The sequence below is a fragment of the Mchenga conophoros genome, linkage group LG15 (genome assembly GCF_057382185.1).
Source record: "Mchenga conophoros isolate Kocher_MC1m ecotype Shallow Benthic linkage group LG15, M_conophoros_male_GT1.1, whole genome shotgun sequence".
Taxonomy (NCBI): Eukaryota; Metazoa; Chordata; class Actinopteri; order Cichliformes; family Cichlidae; genus Mchenga; species Mchenga conophoros.
Genome location: NC_140540.1, coordinates 22597337 through 22616700, shown reverse-complemented (window position 1 = coordinate 22616700; position 19364 = coordinate 22597337). Strand labels below are relative to the sequence as shown.

Here is a 19364-nt window from a genome sequence, read left to right as displayed (position 1 = left end):
TGGTCATCCGTCACGTCTTGGACCCATACAGGAGGACTCCTTTCATATTGGTGTTAAAGATGCGGATCTTGCTGCGCTGAGATAAGGCTTTGGAGTTCCAGATGGGTCCCAGGACATTGAATGCAAGCCTTGCTTTGTTGATCCGGCTCCTAACGTCTTCATCTGCGCTGCCATCGCTGTTGTCTACACTTCCTAGGTAGGCGAAGCGGTCGGTTTCCACTAAGTCTTCTCCCTGTAGCTGCAGTGGATGTTTTTGTCGGTTGTTCAGCTGCATCACCTCTGTTTTTCTAAATTTGATCTTCAGGCCAGTCTTTTCTACCTCCTCAACGAGCCGGGTAAGCTTGGACTGTGCATGTTGCTGCTTATGGCACAGAAGGCTGACGTCTTCTGCAAAATCCAGGTCCTCCAGCTGTTTGGTGAAGGTCTACTGGATATCAGTAATGCTGCCTTCTGTGGTTCTTCTCATGACAATCAGGAAGAGTGTCAGTGACAGCATGCAGCCTTGCCTCACTCTGGTTTTCACTGCAAAGTGGTTGGTCAGTTTTCCGTTGGGGGTGATCTGGCAGGATGAGTCTTTGTATAGTTGTTTGATGATCTTTTTGAGCTTTTGTGGGATTCCATAGTGCTGCATCAGTTTTCAAATGGTCTCCCTGTTGAAGGCTTTTTCAAAGTCGATGATGATTGTGTACAAGGGAGACTGCCATTCAATAGACTGCTTGATGATGATGCGCAGAGTGGCTATGTGGTCTGTACATGATCTGTCTTGTCTAAATCCTGTCTGCTCTGATCTGAGTCTCTTGTCCAATGCCTCCTTCAGTCTCTCCAAGATGATTCTGGTCAACACCTTGTTGGGGATGCCTTTCCATTTTTCAAGGACTTGATGGCTTTGGTGATCTCTGCCTTGGTTGGTGGACAGGTGTTGATACAGAGGGGCTCTTTTGCTGGTGGTATGTCAGGGACTGTTTGCGGTGTTGGTGGATTCAGGATCTCTTCAAAATGTTCCACCCATCTTCTTCTTTGTTTCTTGTTCCTTGTGATGGTTTTCTCACTCTTGTCCTTGACTGGCTTACTTGGGTTGAAACTCTTTCCTGACAAGGTCCAGGTGATCTCATAGACTCCCTTCATGTTGTTCTGCTTGGCTGCTGTTTCTGCCTCTTCTGTCATACTGTGCACAAATTGTCTTTTGTCCCGTCTGGCACTCTCCTTCACTTCTCGGTTCACTTCACAATATTGTGCTCTGAGGTGTGTTTTCTCCTGATAGTCTTGACATCTGTTAATTTTGTGCTTCACCTCCTTCCTCTTAGGATTATTTTGTTTAAATAATCTGTTGAAAATCCTGCAGCTCTATCAGGAAATAAATAATAAATCAAATATAATTTACTATGGCGTAGGGTAAGTTCATTATTCCTAGTAAAATAAAATATGACTGTATTCATCACTGTAACTTTACTGAAAGACTCTTTTCACTGATTTTCATGAAGAAAGCAGAATATGAACAGCGGCCTCTTGCGCCAAAGTCCAGCATCTGATTGTTGCTCTGTAGGAACATCAGACTTACCTCCCTCTTTCCTTCTTACACATCACTACATCTCTACATGATGTTGTCTACTGAATGCAAACAATTTAGTTTTTTAAATTTTACTTATTCTTGGAAAGAAAACTTTAGTATACTTATTATTTTAGCCTGTTTTCTTTTACTTGTTCGGCGTTAGTGATCTGATCATAGCCAAAGTAATCCATCATCGACCACTGATAGGCGCAGGGTACTGTTCAACACTGACCAGCGCTGTTTTATCTTTTGGGGACACTCTCCAAGTAAAGGAATGGAAGTGACATCATCTTAAAATTACATCACACATTTTTTTTTTTGTTTTTAATAACAGGATGAAGTTATTGTAAGAATTAAACTTCAAACACATGGATTATCTTTAGGCCGTTTTATTGTAACACTGAGGGCTGAGGAATTTCAAATTCCCGTGTATGATCTGTACATATGGTTTTTGACAATAAAGCTGACTTTGACTTTGATTAGTTACTTTTCCAATATACAGGTAAAATGAGCCACAAACTCAGTTTAAAAACAATTTCTTTAATTCACAATTACTCAGATTCAAAGTAAAATATTACAGAATACAAAATTAAAATAGATAAATGATGTTATGCAAATTAAGCAGCTCAACACAGAGATACTAAAAAAAGAGTTACAGTGACATCACACAAAGACATTAAAACATTCTTACCACTTATATTTCTTTAATTGTCTAGACTGACACTGTGAAATACACTGTGTGTACTGCATAGTCTATGTTAAGGGTATCTATTTAGAGTTTAATGCTAACTTGATGGCTAACTATTATACTGCATTACACAAATGTTTCAATGATAAAACACTAAAATGGGCTTTCCCCTTCAAACAATATTATGAATATACCTACTTCCATATATTGGTCATTTCAAGTTTATTCTCAAAACGCTCAATGTGCTTCAAAAAGAGGAAGAAGAAAAGTCCTGAGATTATACAGTGCATGACAGTTACTTAACAAACATATAAAAAAGCTATAGGATCGGTTTCAGATCAAACCAAATTTAATATTAGATAATCAGAATAAAATTCGAAAAATTTTAAGTCTTTAAATTAAGTCTTTATTTATTAAGGGAAATAAAGTCACCCAAGCCTACTATGTTAAATTAAAAATTTCTTGTTAAATTAAAAATTAACTGTAACTGCTGGTTACTCCCAGTTATCATCTGTCTGACAAAGTGAAGTAGATTAAAAGATCCCAAAAGGCAACGCATCATGCCACGATCTAAAGAAACATCTGAGAAACAAAGTCACTATTAGTCTCTAAAGGACTGCAAAGCCATTTCTAAGGCTTTGGGAGTACAGCGAGCCATGGTAAGAGACAATATCCACAAATGGAGAAAACTTGGAACAGTGGTGAACTTTCCCACAAGTGGCCAGCTGACCAAAGAGCTACTCCAAGAGCACATCACCAACTCATCTCATTGTCACAAAGGAACCAAGAACAGCATCTAAAGATCCACAGGCCTCACTTGTCTCACTTAAAGTCAGAGCTCATGATTCAACAATAAGAAACACACTGGGCAAACATGGGAGATTTCCAATGAGAAAACCACTGCTGACCAGAAAGAACATGAAGCCTCACAGACTTTTGGGAAACTATTCTGTGGACTGATGAGACAACAGTTGAACTTTTAGGAAGATCTGAGACCTGTTACACCTGGTATAAAACTAACACATTATTTAATAGAAAGATCATCACACCAACAATCATACACGGTGGTGGCAGTGATGTGGGGATACTTTGCTCCTTTAGGACGACTTGCTGTAATTGATGAAACCATAAATTCTGCTCTCTACCAGAAACTCCTGAATGTCTGGCCATCAGTTCATGCCTTGCAGCTCAACCTTACTTGGGTTACACAGCACGTTATGCAAACAATAATAAAAAAAAAACATTCACAGTGATGTAAATAAAATTTTTTCAGTTATCACAAACTCTCGACTGCCAAAGTAGATTTGAATAAACTTTCCCCTTAAAAATGAAAACATCATTTAAAAACTGTATTTTGTATTTACTAGGGTTGTCTTTGTCCAATTATTATATTATATTATATTATATTATATTATATTATATTATATTATATTATATTATATTATATTATATTATATTATTATTGATGATCTGAAACATGTAAATGTGACAAATATGTAAAAACCGAAATGAAAGTTGAGAACATATATAGACAAGATAAACTTTCCCTCCATCACTGCCAAATCTGACATGGCATCAACTCCCGAGCAACTATTTCATTTCACCTGCAGATAGTATCACAACACACTGTAATAAATGTATGTAACAATATGTTTGTTTAATTGTCGTGTCAGCTTTCTCTTTTTCAACTGAGCAACCCAACAGCTCTTTTAGATGAGAAGCTTTTTGTTTACTTGATGGTGTCATAGAGGTTGCTGGGATCCATGGAGGAAGCTTTCACAGTGGAGTACGTAACTCTCTCACCTTCATTTTTGTCTCGAACCTGGAAGCACACACAACACAGGAAATATAATCACATCTCAGAAAGTAAAGAAGAATAAAAGATCTCCACTTAGTGCTCCTGAGAACAACACAGACAAACAAAAATGTGACCGTTAAATGTCTAAGCACAGATTATTTATACACTTACAACGCACGATAAAACTGGAAAAACCAACTGACATTTTTAATCCTTCTGTTATAAACATGTTCATTTTATTTTTACCTATAAACTAAAGCACAAGCATAAAAAGCACAGACATTCGAATCTGTCTGAATGTAAACATCATATCTCTCAATCTCTTTTCTTCACGAGTTATTGACACAATAATTTAATGTTTTGCTGTAATTATACTGTAATATCACTTCCTCAATGTGAGTTTCAGCCTTCTTTCTCACATTTCTGCTGTTATTCTTATGCAATCAGGCTGTCACAGGTCTCATGTTCCTCATTTGGTAACATCTAGAGTTGGCATTAATCAATTAGGATGGTTCTCAGGAGGTTATGATGTCAACTCATTACCTCCATGTTTTGTGTTTTAGTGTATATTTTTTATACAGCACCTCCTTCTGAACAAAAAGGGGTTGTTACAACAACAAATCCTGAAATAAAATCCTAAAAAAATAGAGGAAATATCCTCCTGAGAACCAGCTTATTCATTTATTGTTATTAACTGACATCAATTGTACAACCAACAGGACAGCTTACCTGCGTTTTACTGGTGGTTTTGTTGGTGTAGCTGATGGAGGCATAGGGAACAAGGTATTCAGGTGCAGCCTGCACAGTGAAGACAACATAGAGACTGCTCAGTAATGCTCAGATTCAACATATAAGAGAGCAAATACAAGTGCCGAGTAACTATTTAATCTCACAGATTCCTGAATGGTTCCTGGAGCAGACGGAGTCACTGCAGGGTTTAAATTCAGTTCCTGAATCAAACAAACAAAGAAGCCTCATAAACACAGCAGACTGTAAGCACACCAGGTCAGTTGGGTAAGCTGACAAAAATACTTATCTTCTGGCCTCATGATAAAAAATATAACACAGTAACTGTAGTGAACGGCCGTGGTATGAGTACACTAACAAAGTTTAAGAAATTATGATATAACTCACAGGATTTTCATTAGTCTCCATTTTTTTTCCTAAACAAAGAGAGAAATCAATTCAAGTTTTTAGAATTAAATTTCATTCTGGTTTTTCATTCCATTTGTTCATACAAGTTCAGGCTGGTGAAATCTCTCACCTTTAGCTCTCTTCCATCTGATGGCTATAACAGCACTTATTATCAGTGCTAATAACCCCAGCAGTACAACAATAAACATCCACCATCCTGGAGAAAAAGAAAAGCATTAAGATAATTTCAGCTGCAGATTCCTGTCTGTTTAGTGTCCTGCAGGTAAAAGAGAAGAGAACACTCAGCTATCAACAAATAAATAATAAATCAAATATACTTATTTTTATTTATACACTGTTGTGGTTGTGTTAAGGTCTGGAAACAACCTGCTTTAGTTCATTAAAAGTTCATCCTTCCTGAATAAAATAACATGCTGTCATGTCGCTCAGTCTTGAATACAGGGTTTATTGTTGTTTCTGGGATGTTCATGTTCTTTAGTTTTATATCTTTGATCATCTTTGCATTATGGTTCTGTATTCTGTGTTGCTTTCTGTAATTTCTTACTTTTCACTGGTTTTCTTTCATTTAACTCATATATAAGTTTGTTTGGTTTATTTCTTGCCTTTAGTGCTGTGCTCCTGTTTAACAGTTCTTTATGCTCATTCTGTGTGTTTGGTTTTGAGATGGGATTTATGTTTGAGCTGTTTATAGTCTAATGTTTACGTTCCTGTTATCTGTGCCTTTAGTCCCCTGACTGTTGATGGTAGGTTGTTTTTCCCACTTGCATTCCAATTGCGTCCCTCCGATCTTGTCTCCATGTTTGTTTATCCTCTCTGTGTATCAAGTTCATATGACTTAGTCCTGGTCTCATTGTTTGCTATTTGCTGTCTTATTTCAATAGTCTCTGACTGCTAGTGCTTTGTATTTAGTTCTGCTTCCCTTGTCTCTTCTTCTGTGATTGGTTTCAGCTGCTCTTCCACCTCTTGCATTGTTCCTTCATTATGCTGTATGTATATGTTGTATCAGTTTCCCTTTGCTGTTTGTCGTGTTCTTCCTAATGTTCTTATGTCCCTGTCCCAGGACCACCCAGCACAAATGTTCTCGAGTATATTTTTTTAGAAGGTTTCTAGTTGTTAGACTATTTGCTCCTGACCTGCTTTTTTTGATTTTGTAAGAGTAATAAATAAACTTTTAAGTTTATTCTTTATCTTCTGAGTCCTGTATTTTGGGTACAACTGCTGCCACACAGCTCGTTCCTGACATATAGCTATGGTCGTGGTCATGATTGTAACTTCACTGAACAACTGTTTTCACTGACTTTTAGTAGGAAGTAGAATATGAAGTTCAGCCTCTTGTGTCAAAGTTCAACATTTGGTTGTTGTTGTGGAAAAGCATCAAACTACCTTCCCTCTTTTCTTTTGTCCCATTACTACACATCTACAGGATTTCTTGTCTTCAAAACAAACAATTTAGTTTTAAGAAATGCTAATGGCATTTATTTATTTTTATTTTATTTTTTTCACAGACAGCAAATGAGTGCATTATTTTTTTTTACCATGTAATGAAATGTAATGATAGTTTGTGGACTTTTCCAACAAAAACAACTGAAAATATTAATCTTTTGGACGTGCACTTAGGCAACCTTATTTTTGCTTTGTTTTTGTTTTTTGTTTTTTATTGTGAAGACTTTGTGATCCTTTTATTAACAGGTGTTATATGAATAGAGTTTTACTTACTTTTCAATTCATCTTAGTATTTAATGCTCCGTGTGGTTCTTAGTTTATTTATTCTTGGTTAACATTTGTTCAAGTAGCTTGAGTCTCAAGTCTAGTTAAGGTTATTTGGTTTAGTCTGTTGTTCTTTTTCCTTCCCTTCTCTGTCAAGTTCGTATGTTAGTCACTGTCTCAGTACTTAGTTACTTCCTGATTTATTTTGCTAATCTCTATTGTTATTTGGATTGGGTTTAGTTTTTTTACTCAGACCACACTTTCCACATTTGCAATCCATTATGACAGAACAATGTGAGCAAATAATAGACCAGCAGCCTTCAACCCCTCAGAAGTGATAAAGAGAGTCATATTTTGTGTGGTGGTGCCACGTGAGGAAGGGCTGGTGGGGTCTAGCGAGGAGTACAAAGAAGTAGTAGCGCATAAGTAACACAGCCTGATTTCAGGGATTTAATATCCCTGCCTGCTCAACAAAGAATTTGTTGTCACAACCATGGACCTCAACTCCCTGCTATTTTATCTTCTGAAGACACTCTCAAAGTAAAAAAAAGTAAATGAAACCTTAAAACACACAAAATAGTTTACTTTTTATAACAGATAAAGTTATTGTATGAACTGACTTGCATTCTCATGTGTTTCTTGATCAAATGATAGAATCCTGAAGATAAATTCCTGCACGTCTCCACCATGTGTCACTTGGCACTTCAACATCTCAGAACTCTTGGATGTGTAAATGTGATCAAATCTTGTAAAGATCACACTGGCTGAGCAGGCAGACTGTGACATCCTCAGGTCTTTGTTACCATAGAGCCACTTCACAGTGTATTTACATTCTTGATATGTGGACACAGAGCAGTTTAATGTCACTGTGTCATCATCCTTATGTTCAGTTACTGTTAAAGAAAAGAAAAGAGAACAAGAATAACATTTACAGTAATCATCACTGTAATTATAGTTATTGTAATGTTTCAGTTTGATGTTCTAACAATTTGAAAACATTATGATGAAATACTCACGGTTAACAACAGACAGCTCAGCTACAGAGTCTGAACCTTCTTTTTGTCCCGATTTGTTGAACCTTCTGCAGGTGTACTGACCAACATCCTCAGCTGTGAGCTTCTTTATAACCAGAGAACATTTTGCTGTAACACTCAGTCTGTCTGATTTATTTTTGGCCTCTTGGTGAATCTCCCCGTGTTCAAACAGTGTTATTGTCACTGTGTTTGATTTACTGAAGAGCCAGGTAGTTCTGTCACATTTATCTTGATCATCTGTCACATTTTCACATGACAAAGTGACCTCACCTTCATCCCTGATAATAAACTCAACTGCTGCTGCTGTGAAGATAAAATCAAATCAACTGTGTAAACTTGACTTTTCTAATTTCATTTATAAATGTATTTGTATTCTTACCTGTTACTTGAAGCATTAGTAAAACTGATGAAAAGAATTTAATCCATTTGAACTGAGTCGTCATTGTCTGTCTTTCTCCTTCCTGCTTTTCACAAAAATGACAGTCACAGTCTCTGAAACAGAGCTTCATGTAGAGGCTGTGCTGACTTCCTGTGGTTATCATCTCACCACCTCACTGTAACTGTTAAAACGTTCAGAGTCCTTTCCCTGAGAATTCTAATTCACAGCATTCTGTTGTTTCTAATAACTACATGAACCAAAGAAAATTAGAGGTCAAAGGTCACACCAGACTGTCAAAAACCCTGCAAATTTAAAATGAGTCATTTGTGACGTGTTTGATGCCTTAAAAAAGGAGAAGATGATACATGCAGTTGTGTAAATACTTACTGCTCTTTTTTTTCCTGAGAACTGAAGGGGAAGTGTTTTGGTGAGAATGTGGGCACAACAGCAGCAGAGCTCTTTTACAGATGAATTTGAGTGGATTTCTGATTTCAGACTAATATACAGCACAGCTTAAAAGAAGCTGTTCAACAGGAGGGAAAGTCTACAATCAACAAAAGTAAAACTGATAATATGATGCTAATGAAAGTTATAAGAGTGTTAGCACACAATGTCCAAAAACAGAGTAGAAGTTTGTTTATTTTAATAAAACACTAGGCAGGCAGAGTGGAGTGAATGCACACATTTATGCACAAGATCCAACACAGGCTCGGAAGCCATCCTTTGCTTTGGTTTGGAAAATACTTTCTTTTTTTTCCTCTGCAAGAGGATAGTTGCCATGACTGAGTTTCCATAGCTCCCCTCAGGTTAGTGTTCATTACAGAAGAGACTCCAGCCCAAACACTTATTAAGCTACCAGTTTAATGGGATTTTGTTCTTTGAGCCACCAATGTCCTATAAGTAGAGGTGTGTGTGGAGCATCAAAGGCACATAATTGATGTACTCGTGATGATTTCAAAAAATCAGAAAAAATAAAGATGAGTTCAGTGTGATGGGTGATCTGGGTTCTGAAGAAATTTCAGGTTGTTTAGCTAACTTGGTCTACAAGAAGCAGAGAAATCTCAACAATCATATGACCTCCTATGAACAAGCATACTAAGGGAGGATTCAGGGTCACTTGATTCAGCCCTAACTATATGCATTATCAAAATGGAAAGTTTTAAGCCTAATCTTATACGTAGAGAGGGTATCTGTGTCCTGAATCCAAACTGTGAGCTGGTTTCACAGAAGAGGGCCCTGAAAGCTAAATCTCTGCCTCACATTCTCCTTTTTAATACTCTTGGAATCACAAGTAAGCCCGCAGTCTGAGAGCAAAGTGCTGTAATGTGGTCATATGGTATTATAAGGTCATTAAGGTACGATGGGGTCTAATCATTCAAGACCTTGTATTATTGGTATTCTGATCACTTCCATGGCCACAAGTGTAACAAGTGACGTAATTGAGAATGACAGCAACTCAGCCACACATTGGATCAGCGCACTGAGGCACAGAGGTAGAGTCAATGGCTACTTACTTACAAATTTCATGTAGCCTTCAGATTAGGTCAAGAACAGTGTGTAGAGATCTTCATATTCTGGGTTTCCATGGCTGAGCAGTATCCAAGCCATACATAAGTGCAATACAAAGCATCGGACAGGGCTGGACTTGTAAACTGCCATACAGAGCATTTGTCTAGTTGGCCGACACACTTTTGACCGATGGGTCAATGAAAAGCCTCCGTGCACTGGCGCAGAATGGGAAGTATTAACCCCGATTCTTTTTCAATTTAGTTTCAGTCAGTTTGAAAATGTTTATGTTTTGTCTTTTTAATAAACATGGAGGCAAAAAAAATCAGCAAATTCAATATAGGTATTACACTGTATGTCCTCTGAGAGACTCTTGATGAAACTGTTCCTCAGCTGGGCGATGAGATTATCAAATAATAATCTCATCGCCCAGGTTTGAAGGGTGGTCAGCACCACTGACATACTTTTTGTCAGTGGGAAGTGTTTGGTGAGAATACAGCAGCTCTGGAGGTTTAACCCTCTAATGTTTACCACATATCTGAGCCATAAAGGATTAGCACACTAGTGATGGGATTTCCGGCTCTTTTTAGAGATCTGGCTCTTTCGGTTCAGCTCACTAAAAAGAGCCGGCTCTTTCGGCTCCGAACCGGCTCTTCAGGTTGTTTTGTTGCTTTAATTAATTTATTATTAACAATAATATAAAATTATGCACAAAAGGAATTACTAATGTAAAAAAAGTGGTTTTATTTATATATGTTTATATATAAATATATGCGGTGGCCCCTAGAGACAAAACACGTACAAACTCCAAAACACATTTCTAGCATGAACTGAACTTCCAAAGCAGAGCTACTAGATCACTTAAATGACACAATTGAAAGCATATGTGTGTTGTTTGTGTATTTATACACAAGCATTCATATATATTCAAATAATTAAAAAAAAAAGTTCATTTACCCGTTACTACCACACACCAAATCCGGTCGTTGGTACTTCCTGGCTTGTGTAGCCACTAGGTAACAAAAGCTCAACACTGCGCCCAGCATCCTGGAGCACTTCTGTTGTCTTTTGTACGTGTTTTGAGTTTTTATATGCTTCTGAGTTTTTACGTGCTTCGGAGGTTGTACGTGTTTTTACGTGTTTTGAAGTTTGTACGTGCTTGAGGGTTTGTCCGTGCTTCAGAGTTTGTACGTGATTTGAAGTTTGTATGTGCTTTGTCTCTAGGGGCCACCGTAATTATACTTTTATTTATTCACTCCACATAAAATGTAATAAATAAAACATATAATACAAAAATCAACTATTCACATTTCAACTTTTAACTATTTAAATTTTCAGCTTTTTCGTTTTACAAATTTAAAGTGAAACAACACAAAACACTGCAAACCACAACACAATGAAATATAAATTAAAATATGAAAAAAAAAAGACGTGATGGCTCGCGATAAGGAGCCGGCTCGCGTTGTTCACGTCAAAGATCAGACTCTAAGAGCCATTTCGTTCGCGAACGACCCATCACTATAGCACGCTGAGTGTGTGACTGAACTGGTTTCCCACCATTTTGAAACACTCAGGTTAGTGTTGAGGAACAAAAATGAACTGTCAGAGCTTGATGTGTACTTGAAAAAGAAGTAGTGGTAAAGGGATGTGGAAATGTTAAAGCACTAGCTGTACATCAACTTCAAATAACGCCTTTAACAATAAGTGTGTGTGTGTCGGGGGGTGGGGGAGGAGGCATTTTCCTATATGGTTATTTCACACTCATGGGGGTCTTGTGGTTCACTTTGGCTTCATCCTTGCTGCTCGTTCAGGGCGGCATAGGTCAATGTGTGCACATGAATACAATAACAATATTTATAATTATAACAAAGTGCAACAATAATTAATGTGCAATAATAACAGTGTGCAATACACATACACTTATTCATAATTTTATTACTATTATTACTATTAACACTTGTTAATTTAAGTTACTATATCGTGTTGTGTTGTACGTTTTTCCCAAGGTTATAAATGTCCAGTTACTTCAGTCTGGTGCACGTAATCTCGAAATCCCATCTTGTGCGGCTGGAAAGGCTGCCTTCCAGAATGATTGGTCGCTGCTTTGTCGACCCCAGTCAAACCCAGAAATCACTGACACAAGTTTGTTCTGTTAATTTGAAATAAATCAGTCTTCACAAACAGATTTTCTGAGGTTTTTTATTTGCCGTTGCAAAGACAAACAACAACACAGAGTACAGCAGCAGTATGTATTTCTTTAGATTAAGAATAAAAACAAGAATCGAATCATTTATAGAAACACCTTATCTACCTGCCACAGTCACAGAATACAGTCAGAACATTACATGTAGCTGAGTACAGGGAGTGCAGAATTATTAGGCAAGTTGTAGTTTTGAGGAATAATTTTATTATTGAACAACAACCATGTTCTCAATGAACCCAAAAAACTCATTAATATCAAAGCTGAATCAAAGGAGCTTGCAAAGAAAAGCGTCTGGACTTCTTTAAGTTGCTTGAAGACGTTTCACCTCTCATCCGAGAAGCTTCTTCAGTTCTAAGGTCAAATGGTGGAGAGAAACTTACCCTGGATCCAGATGAAACCATGGTGTCCTTTGATGTAGTCTCTCTCTTCACTTGCATACCCACCACGGAGGCCGTGGAGACTGTCAGAAAACGACTACAAGAAGACAGCTCCTTGGAGGACAGGACCAACTTCACACCCGATCAGATCTGCACACTGTTAGACCTCTGCCTCACCACTACATATTTCAAGTACAACAAAGGCTTTTACAGACAAAAACATGGCTGTGCCATGGGCTCCCCCGTGTCACCTATTGTAGCCAACCTTTACATGGAGGAAGTGGAAAGGAAGGCTCTTGGCTCTTTCAAAGGAAGAGTACCCAGCCACTGGTACAGATATGTGGACGACACCTGGGTCTAAATCAAGACACAAGAAGTGGAATCCTTCACTGCGCACATTAACGCTGTGGATAAAAACATCAAATTCACCAGGGAAGACACAAAGGACAACTGTTTGCCTTTCCTGGACTGCGCCGTGCACATTGAAGAGAATGGCAAACTCAACATCGAAGTTTACCGGAAGCCCATACACACGGACCAGTACCTCCTGTTTGACTCCCATCACCCTTTGGAACACAAACTTGGAGTAATTAGGACCCTACACCACCGGGCAGAACATGTTCCCTCTAAGCCTGAAGGAAAAAAGAAGGAACACACATATGTAAAGGAAGCACTCAAAACATGTGGCTATCCTAAATGGGCGTTCTTAAAGTCAGCAAAGAGGCACAGAAAAGAAGACCAGACACCAGCGAGGGAGGATAAGAAGGACAGACGAACAACATTGTCATCCCCCATGTAGCCGGTGTATCAGAGAAACTCAGGAGAGTTTTCTCCAAGCATGACATCCCGGCGTATTTCAGACCCAGCAACACGCTCAGACAGAATCTGGTTCACCCGAAAGACAAAACGCCAAAACACAAACTTAACAATGTGGTGTATGCTGTACAGTGCAGCGAGGAATGCTCAGACCTCTACATTGGAGAGACCAAACAGCCACTTCACAAGCGCATGGCACAACACAGAAGAGCCACCTCCACAGGACAAGACTCAGCAGTCCATCTGCATCTTAAGGATAAAGGACACTCTTTCGAGGATGCCAATGTTCACATTTTGGACAGAGAGGACAGATGGTTTGAAAGAGGAGTGAAAGAAGCCATCTATGTCCACTGTGAGCGACCATCTTTGAACAGAGGCGGTGGTTTACGACACCAACTCTCTGCCATCTATAATCCAGTTTTGAGATCCCTTTCCAGACGCCTTAACGCCCACTCACATCCTGGGCCATCTGACCTCAGGAATTCGCATGATAAGGTGGGGCCAGGTTTCACAATGAACACACCCGAAACTCTGGCTGATTGGGACCCACACCCAGTTTCACACCTTGGCTCAGGCGATTAGAGGATCATCAGGGGGTCCTTTTGTCCCTCTGTGGGGGGTTACTCCCACTAGGTTTATATCTGGGACTCTCCACCATTTGACCTTAGAACTGAAGAAGCTTCTCGGATGAGAGGCGAAACGTCTTCAAGCAACTTAAAGAAGTCCAGACGCTTTTCTTTGCAAGCTCCTTTGACTACGATGACCTGGATGACTGAGAACCTTCACAGACATCAAAGCTGAATGTTTTTGGAAGTAGTTTTTAGTTTGAGCTATTTTAGGGGGATATCTGTGTGTGCAGGTGACTATTACTGTGCATAATTATTAGGCAACTTAACAAAAAACAAATATATACTCATTTCAATTATTTATTTTTACCAGTGAAACCAATATAACATCTCCACATTCACAAATATACATTTCTGACATTCAAAAACAAAACAAAAACAAATCAGCGACCAATATAGCCACCTTTCTTTGCAAGGACACTCAAAAGCCTGCCATCCATGGATTCTGTCAGTGTTTTGTTCTGTTCACCATCAACATTGCGTGCAGCAGCAACCACAGCCTCCCAGACACTGTTCAGAGAGGTGTACTGTTTTCCCTCCTTGTAAATCTCACATTTGATGATGGACCACAGGTTCTCAATGGGGTTCAGATCAGGTGAACAAGGTGGCCATGTCATTAGTTTTTCTTCTTTTATACCCTTTCTTGCCAGCCACGCTGTGGAGTACTTGGACGCGTGTGATGGAGCATTGTCCTGCATGAAAATCATGTTTTTCTTGAAGGATGCAGACTTCTTCCTGTACCACTGCTTGAAGAAGGCATCTTCCAGAAACTGGCAGTAGGACTGGGAGTTGAGCTTGACTCCATCCTCAACCCGAAAAGGCCCCACAAGCTCATCTTTGATGATACCAGCCCAAACCAGTACTCCACCTCCACCTTGCTGGCGTCTGAGTCGGACTGGAGCTCTCTGCCCTTTACCAATCCAGCCACGGGCCCATCCATCTGGCCCATCAAGACTCACTCTCATTTCATCAGTCCATAAAACCTTAGAAAAACCAGTCTTGAGATATTTCTTGGCCCAGTCTTGACGTTTCAGCTTGTGTGTCTTGTTCAGTGGTGGTCGTCTTTCAGCCTTTCTTACCTTGGCCATGTCTGAGTATTGCACACCTTGTGCTTTTGGGCACTCCAGTGATGTTGCAGCTCTGAAATATGGCCAAACTGGTGGCAAGTGGCATCTTGGCAGCTGCACGCTTGACTTTTCTCAGTTCATGGGCAGTTATTTTGCGCCTTGGTTTTTCCACACGCTTCTTGTGACCCTGTTGACTATTTTGAAAGAAACGCTTGATTGTTCGATGATCACACTTCAGAAGCTTTGCAATTTTGAGACTGCTGCATCCCTCTGCAAGATATCTCACTATTTTTGACTTTTCTGAGCCTGTCAACTCCTTCTTTTGACCCATTTTGCCAAAGGAAAGGACGTTGCCTAATAATTATGCACACCTGATATAGGGTGTTGATGTCATTAGACCACACCCCTTCTCATTACAGAGATGCACATCACCTAATATGCTTAATTGGTAGTAGGCTTTCGAGCCTATACAGCTTGGAGTAAGACAACATGCATGAAGAGGATGATGTGGACAAAATACTCATTTGCCTAATAATTCTGCACTCCCTGTATGTCTTGTATTACGAAATAATATGGAGACAAACACACTGAGATGCATCGTTCATTTCAGTTAGGCCTGTATAACAAAGAGAAGCACAGAATCTTAACATTTTCCATCACATTACTGAAGTCTGACAGACGCAGAAGGATCAGTCAGTGTCCATCAGATCTTCTACTTCCATATTTCACTGTCGAAATTGTCATCATTACATACCTGTGACATACAGCATGATGACAAACTCATTCACTCTCTGGACATTAGATTTCAACATGATATAGCTTTTGTGATCTTTGGGCATCAATGTAGCACAAACTAAAAGTGATAAACTGTAAAGACATCTATGACATTACATTAACACCATTAAATAAATCACATTTTGTGCCTAAACTATAATGAACATGAGCATTGAATAAATAGAAGAATTTAACATGAAAACTGAACCCGTTATGAGTGTTGCTACACCCACAGCCACAATGATGAACCTCCACCAGCACCAGCCTGGAAAGAAAATAAAAAACACATTAAAATACTTTAAATATAGTTTTCTGTTCTTTTCTCAACAAAAGCCCCCTCAACAATCAAATGGAAGATTCTGGTTATGTTTAGATAAAATCTATGTTGCTGTAGATCTATAACATCATGAACCTGACTTCTCTTTTTGCTTCTGCCCCCATTACAACCTCTCTGCAGGATATTCCTCAAAGTGTATAAATGCAAATGACATCTTAAAACCACACAGAATAGTTTAATAGTCGTAACAGATGAAGTTATTGAAAGCGCTGAATTTTATGAATACAGGTTTACTTACTTTTGAATTCTCTGTAGTATTTAATGCTCCGTGTGGTTCTTAGTTTGTTTGTACTTGGGTAACATTTGTTCAAGTAGCTTGAGTCTCAAGTCTGTTTTGAGGTTATTTGGTTTAGTCTTTTGTTCTTTTTCCTTCCCTTCTCTGTCAAGTTCGTATGTTAGTCATTGTCTCAGTACTTAGTGTCCGCCATGATATGTTGAGCTAATCTCTATTGTTATTTAGATTGTGTTTAGTTTTTTTTGCTCAGACATCACACTCTCCCCCATTGAATCCATTATGACAGAACAATGTGAGCAAATATTAGATCAGCAGCCTTCAACCCCTCAGAAGTGATAAAGAGAGTCATTTTTTGTGTGGTGGTGCCTCGGGAAGAAGAGCTGCTGGGGTCTAGCGAGGAGTACGAACAGTTAGTAGCACTTAAGTCACACGGCCTGATTTCAGGGATTCAATAGCTATTAGATTCCCTGCCTGCTCATAAGGAACACAAGACTAGTGTTTCTCTATCATGATAACGTAAGCCTGATTAAACACAGAACAGTGCTGCTATTTTGTCTTTTGAGGACACTCTCAAAGTAAAAATCAGTAAATGAAATCTTAAAATCACATAGAACAGTTTACATTTCATAACAGATGAAGTTACTGTAAGAACTAATTGCATTCTCACCTATTTCCTGGTCAAAAGATTGAATCCTGAAGATAAACTCCTGCACGTCTCCACCATGTGTCACTTGGCACTTCAACATCTCAGAACTCTTGGATGTGTAAATGTGATCAAATCTTGATCACACTGGCTGAGCAGGCAGACTGTGACATCCTCAGGTCTTTGTTACCATAGAGCCACTTGACAGTGTAGTATTTGCATTTTTTATATGTGGACACAGAGCAGTTTAATGTCACTGTGTCATCATCCTTATGTTCAGTTACTGTTAAAGAAAAGAGAACAAGAATAACATTTACAGTAATCATCACTGTAATTATAGTTATTGTAATGTTTCAGTTTGATGTTCAAACAATCTGAAAACATTATGATGAAATACTCACGGTTAACAACAGACAGCTCAGCTACAGAGTCTGAACCTTCTTTTTGTCCCGATTTGTTGAACCTTCTGCAGGTGTACTGACCAACATCCTCAGCTGTGAGCTTCTTTATAACCAGAGAACATTTTGCTGTAACACTCAGTCTGTCTGATTTATTTTTGGCCTCTTGGTGAATCTCCCCGTGTTCAAACAGTGTTATTGTCGCTGTGTTTGATTTACTGAAGAGCCAGGTAGTTCTGTCACATTTATCTTGATCATCTGTCACATTTTCACATGACAAAGTGACCTCACCTTCATCCCTGATAATAAATTCAGAGTCTTCAACTGCTGCTGCTGTGAAGATAAAATCAAATCAACTGTGTAAACTTGACTTTTCTAATTTCATTTATAAATGTATTTGTATTCTTACCTGTTACTTGAAGCATTAGTAAAACTGATGAAAAGACTTTAATTGTCACGGATTGCTGGGGCAAGCCGTGTGGAATTGTAGAAAGGGACCAAAAGGCGGCAGCTCTGGTGCAGGTGAGTGTTTATTCACAGAGTACAAACAACGGTGGCGACAAAACATGAAACTGGAAACCTAAACTGGGTAAACTAATAAGACAAACCAGAAACGAGGATGCAGGGCGGTCCGGAGAAATACATACAGGGAGACCGAGGGGAAACAACACAGACGAACCAGCAATTACTATGACAGAAGACACAACTTAAATACACTCAGAGAACACAGGGAGATTACATACAGGTGGGAACACAGCTGGGAGTGATCACGTGACGAGAGTAGGGAGACAAACTGAAACACTCACATAAGACGCAGACCTTCACAATAAAACAGGAAACACATACACGCAATGACATAACACACCAACTTAACACAGACTGGGGGACACAGAACATAGGAACATGAACCATGAAACAGAAGAGTATAAACACCCAAGGTAACCAAAACCACAGAATGCTAATAAACTAAACAAACACGGAGTCGCAGACTCCGGATCATGACATTAATCCATTTGAACTGAGTCGTCATTGTCTGTCTTTCTCCTTCCTGCTTTTCACAAAAATGACAGTCACAGTCTCTGAAACAGAGCTTCATGTAGAGGCTGTTCTGACTTCCTGTGGTTATCATCTCACCACCTTCATAGCATTCTGTTGTTTCTAATATCTACATGAACTAAAGAAAATTAGAGGTCAAAGGTCACACCAGACTGTCAAAAACCCTGCAAATTTAAAATGAGTGTGTAGCTTATTTGTGACGTGTTTGATGCCTTAAAAAAGGAGAAGATGATGAATGCAATTGTGTAAATACTTACTGCTCTTTTTTTTCCTGAGAACTGAAGGGGAAGTGTTTTGGTGAGAATGTGGGCACAACAGCAGCAGAGCTCTGATGGTGTTAACCTCTAATGATGGCCAAACATCTGTGAGAAACACAGATCTGCCACAAACTGAATGTCCTCTAGACATTTTAAAAGTACACCAAGAGATAATTTGCATTTGCTTTGAATTTTACCAGTATTTGTATATTTGCTGATTTTTTTTTCTTTTACAGATGAATTTGAGTGGATTTCTGATTTCAAACTAATATACAGCACAGCTTAAAATAAGCTGTTTGACAGAGTGAAAGTCTACAATCAACAAAAGTGAAACTGATAATATGATGATAATGAAAGTTGTAACAGTGTTAGCACACAATGTCCAAAAACAAAGTAGAAGTTTGTTTATTTTAATAAAACACTAAGTCCATATATGTGAATTAGCAAAAGTCATGACACCAAAGCAAGAGCAGTACTCACTCACAAGAGCAGGGCATAGAAGAGCATTTGTCTAGTTGGCCGACACACTTTTGACCGATGGGTCAATGAAAATCCTCTGCACACTGGCCCCACACACACTGACAGCAGCCCATTTGTTAATTTTCATTAGCCACAAAGGATTAGCACACTGAGTGTGTGACTGAACTGGTTTCCCACCATTTTGAAACACTCAGGTTAGTGTTGAGGAACAAAAATGAACTGTCAGAGCATGATGTGTACTTGAAAAAGAAGTAGTGGTAAAGGGATGTGGAAATGTTA

General features: G+C 38.8%; 1 protein-coding gene across 1 annotated transcript; it reads right to left on the bottom strand.

Annotated features, from left to right (window-relative positions):
* Nucleotides 1–3722: 3722 nt before the first annotated feature.
* On the bottom strand, nt 3723–8507 carry LOC146558344 (uncharacterized). Its single transcript, XM_085248144.1, has 8 exons — nt 8311–8507; nt 7914–8234; nt 7518–7790; nt 5300–5386; nt 5170–5198; nt 4929–4985; nt 4765–4833; nt 3723–4059 (listed from the first exon to the last, which is right to left on the bottom strand). Exons 1-8 carry the CDS (start codon nt 8471–8473, stop codon nt 3967–3969), a joined length of 1092 nt encoding a protein of 363 aa, XP_085104270.1. The 5' UTR covers nt 8474–8507; the 3' UTR covers nt 3723–3966.
* Between the last annotated feature and the right edge of the window lie 10857 nt (nt 8508–19364).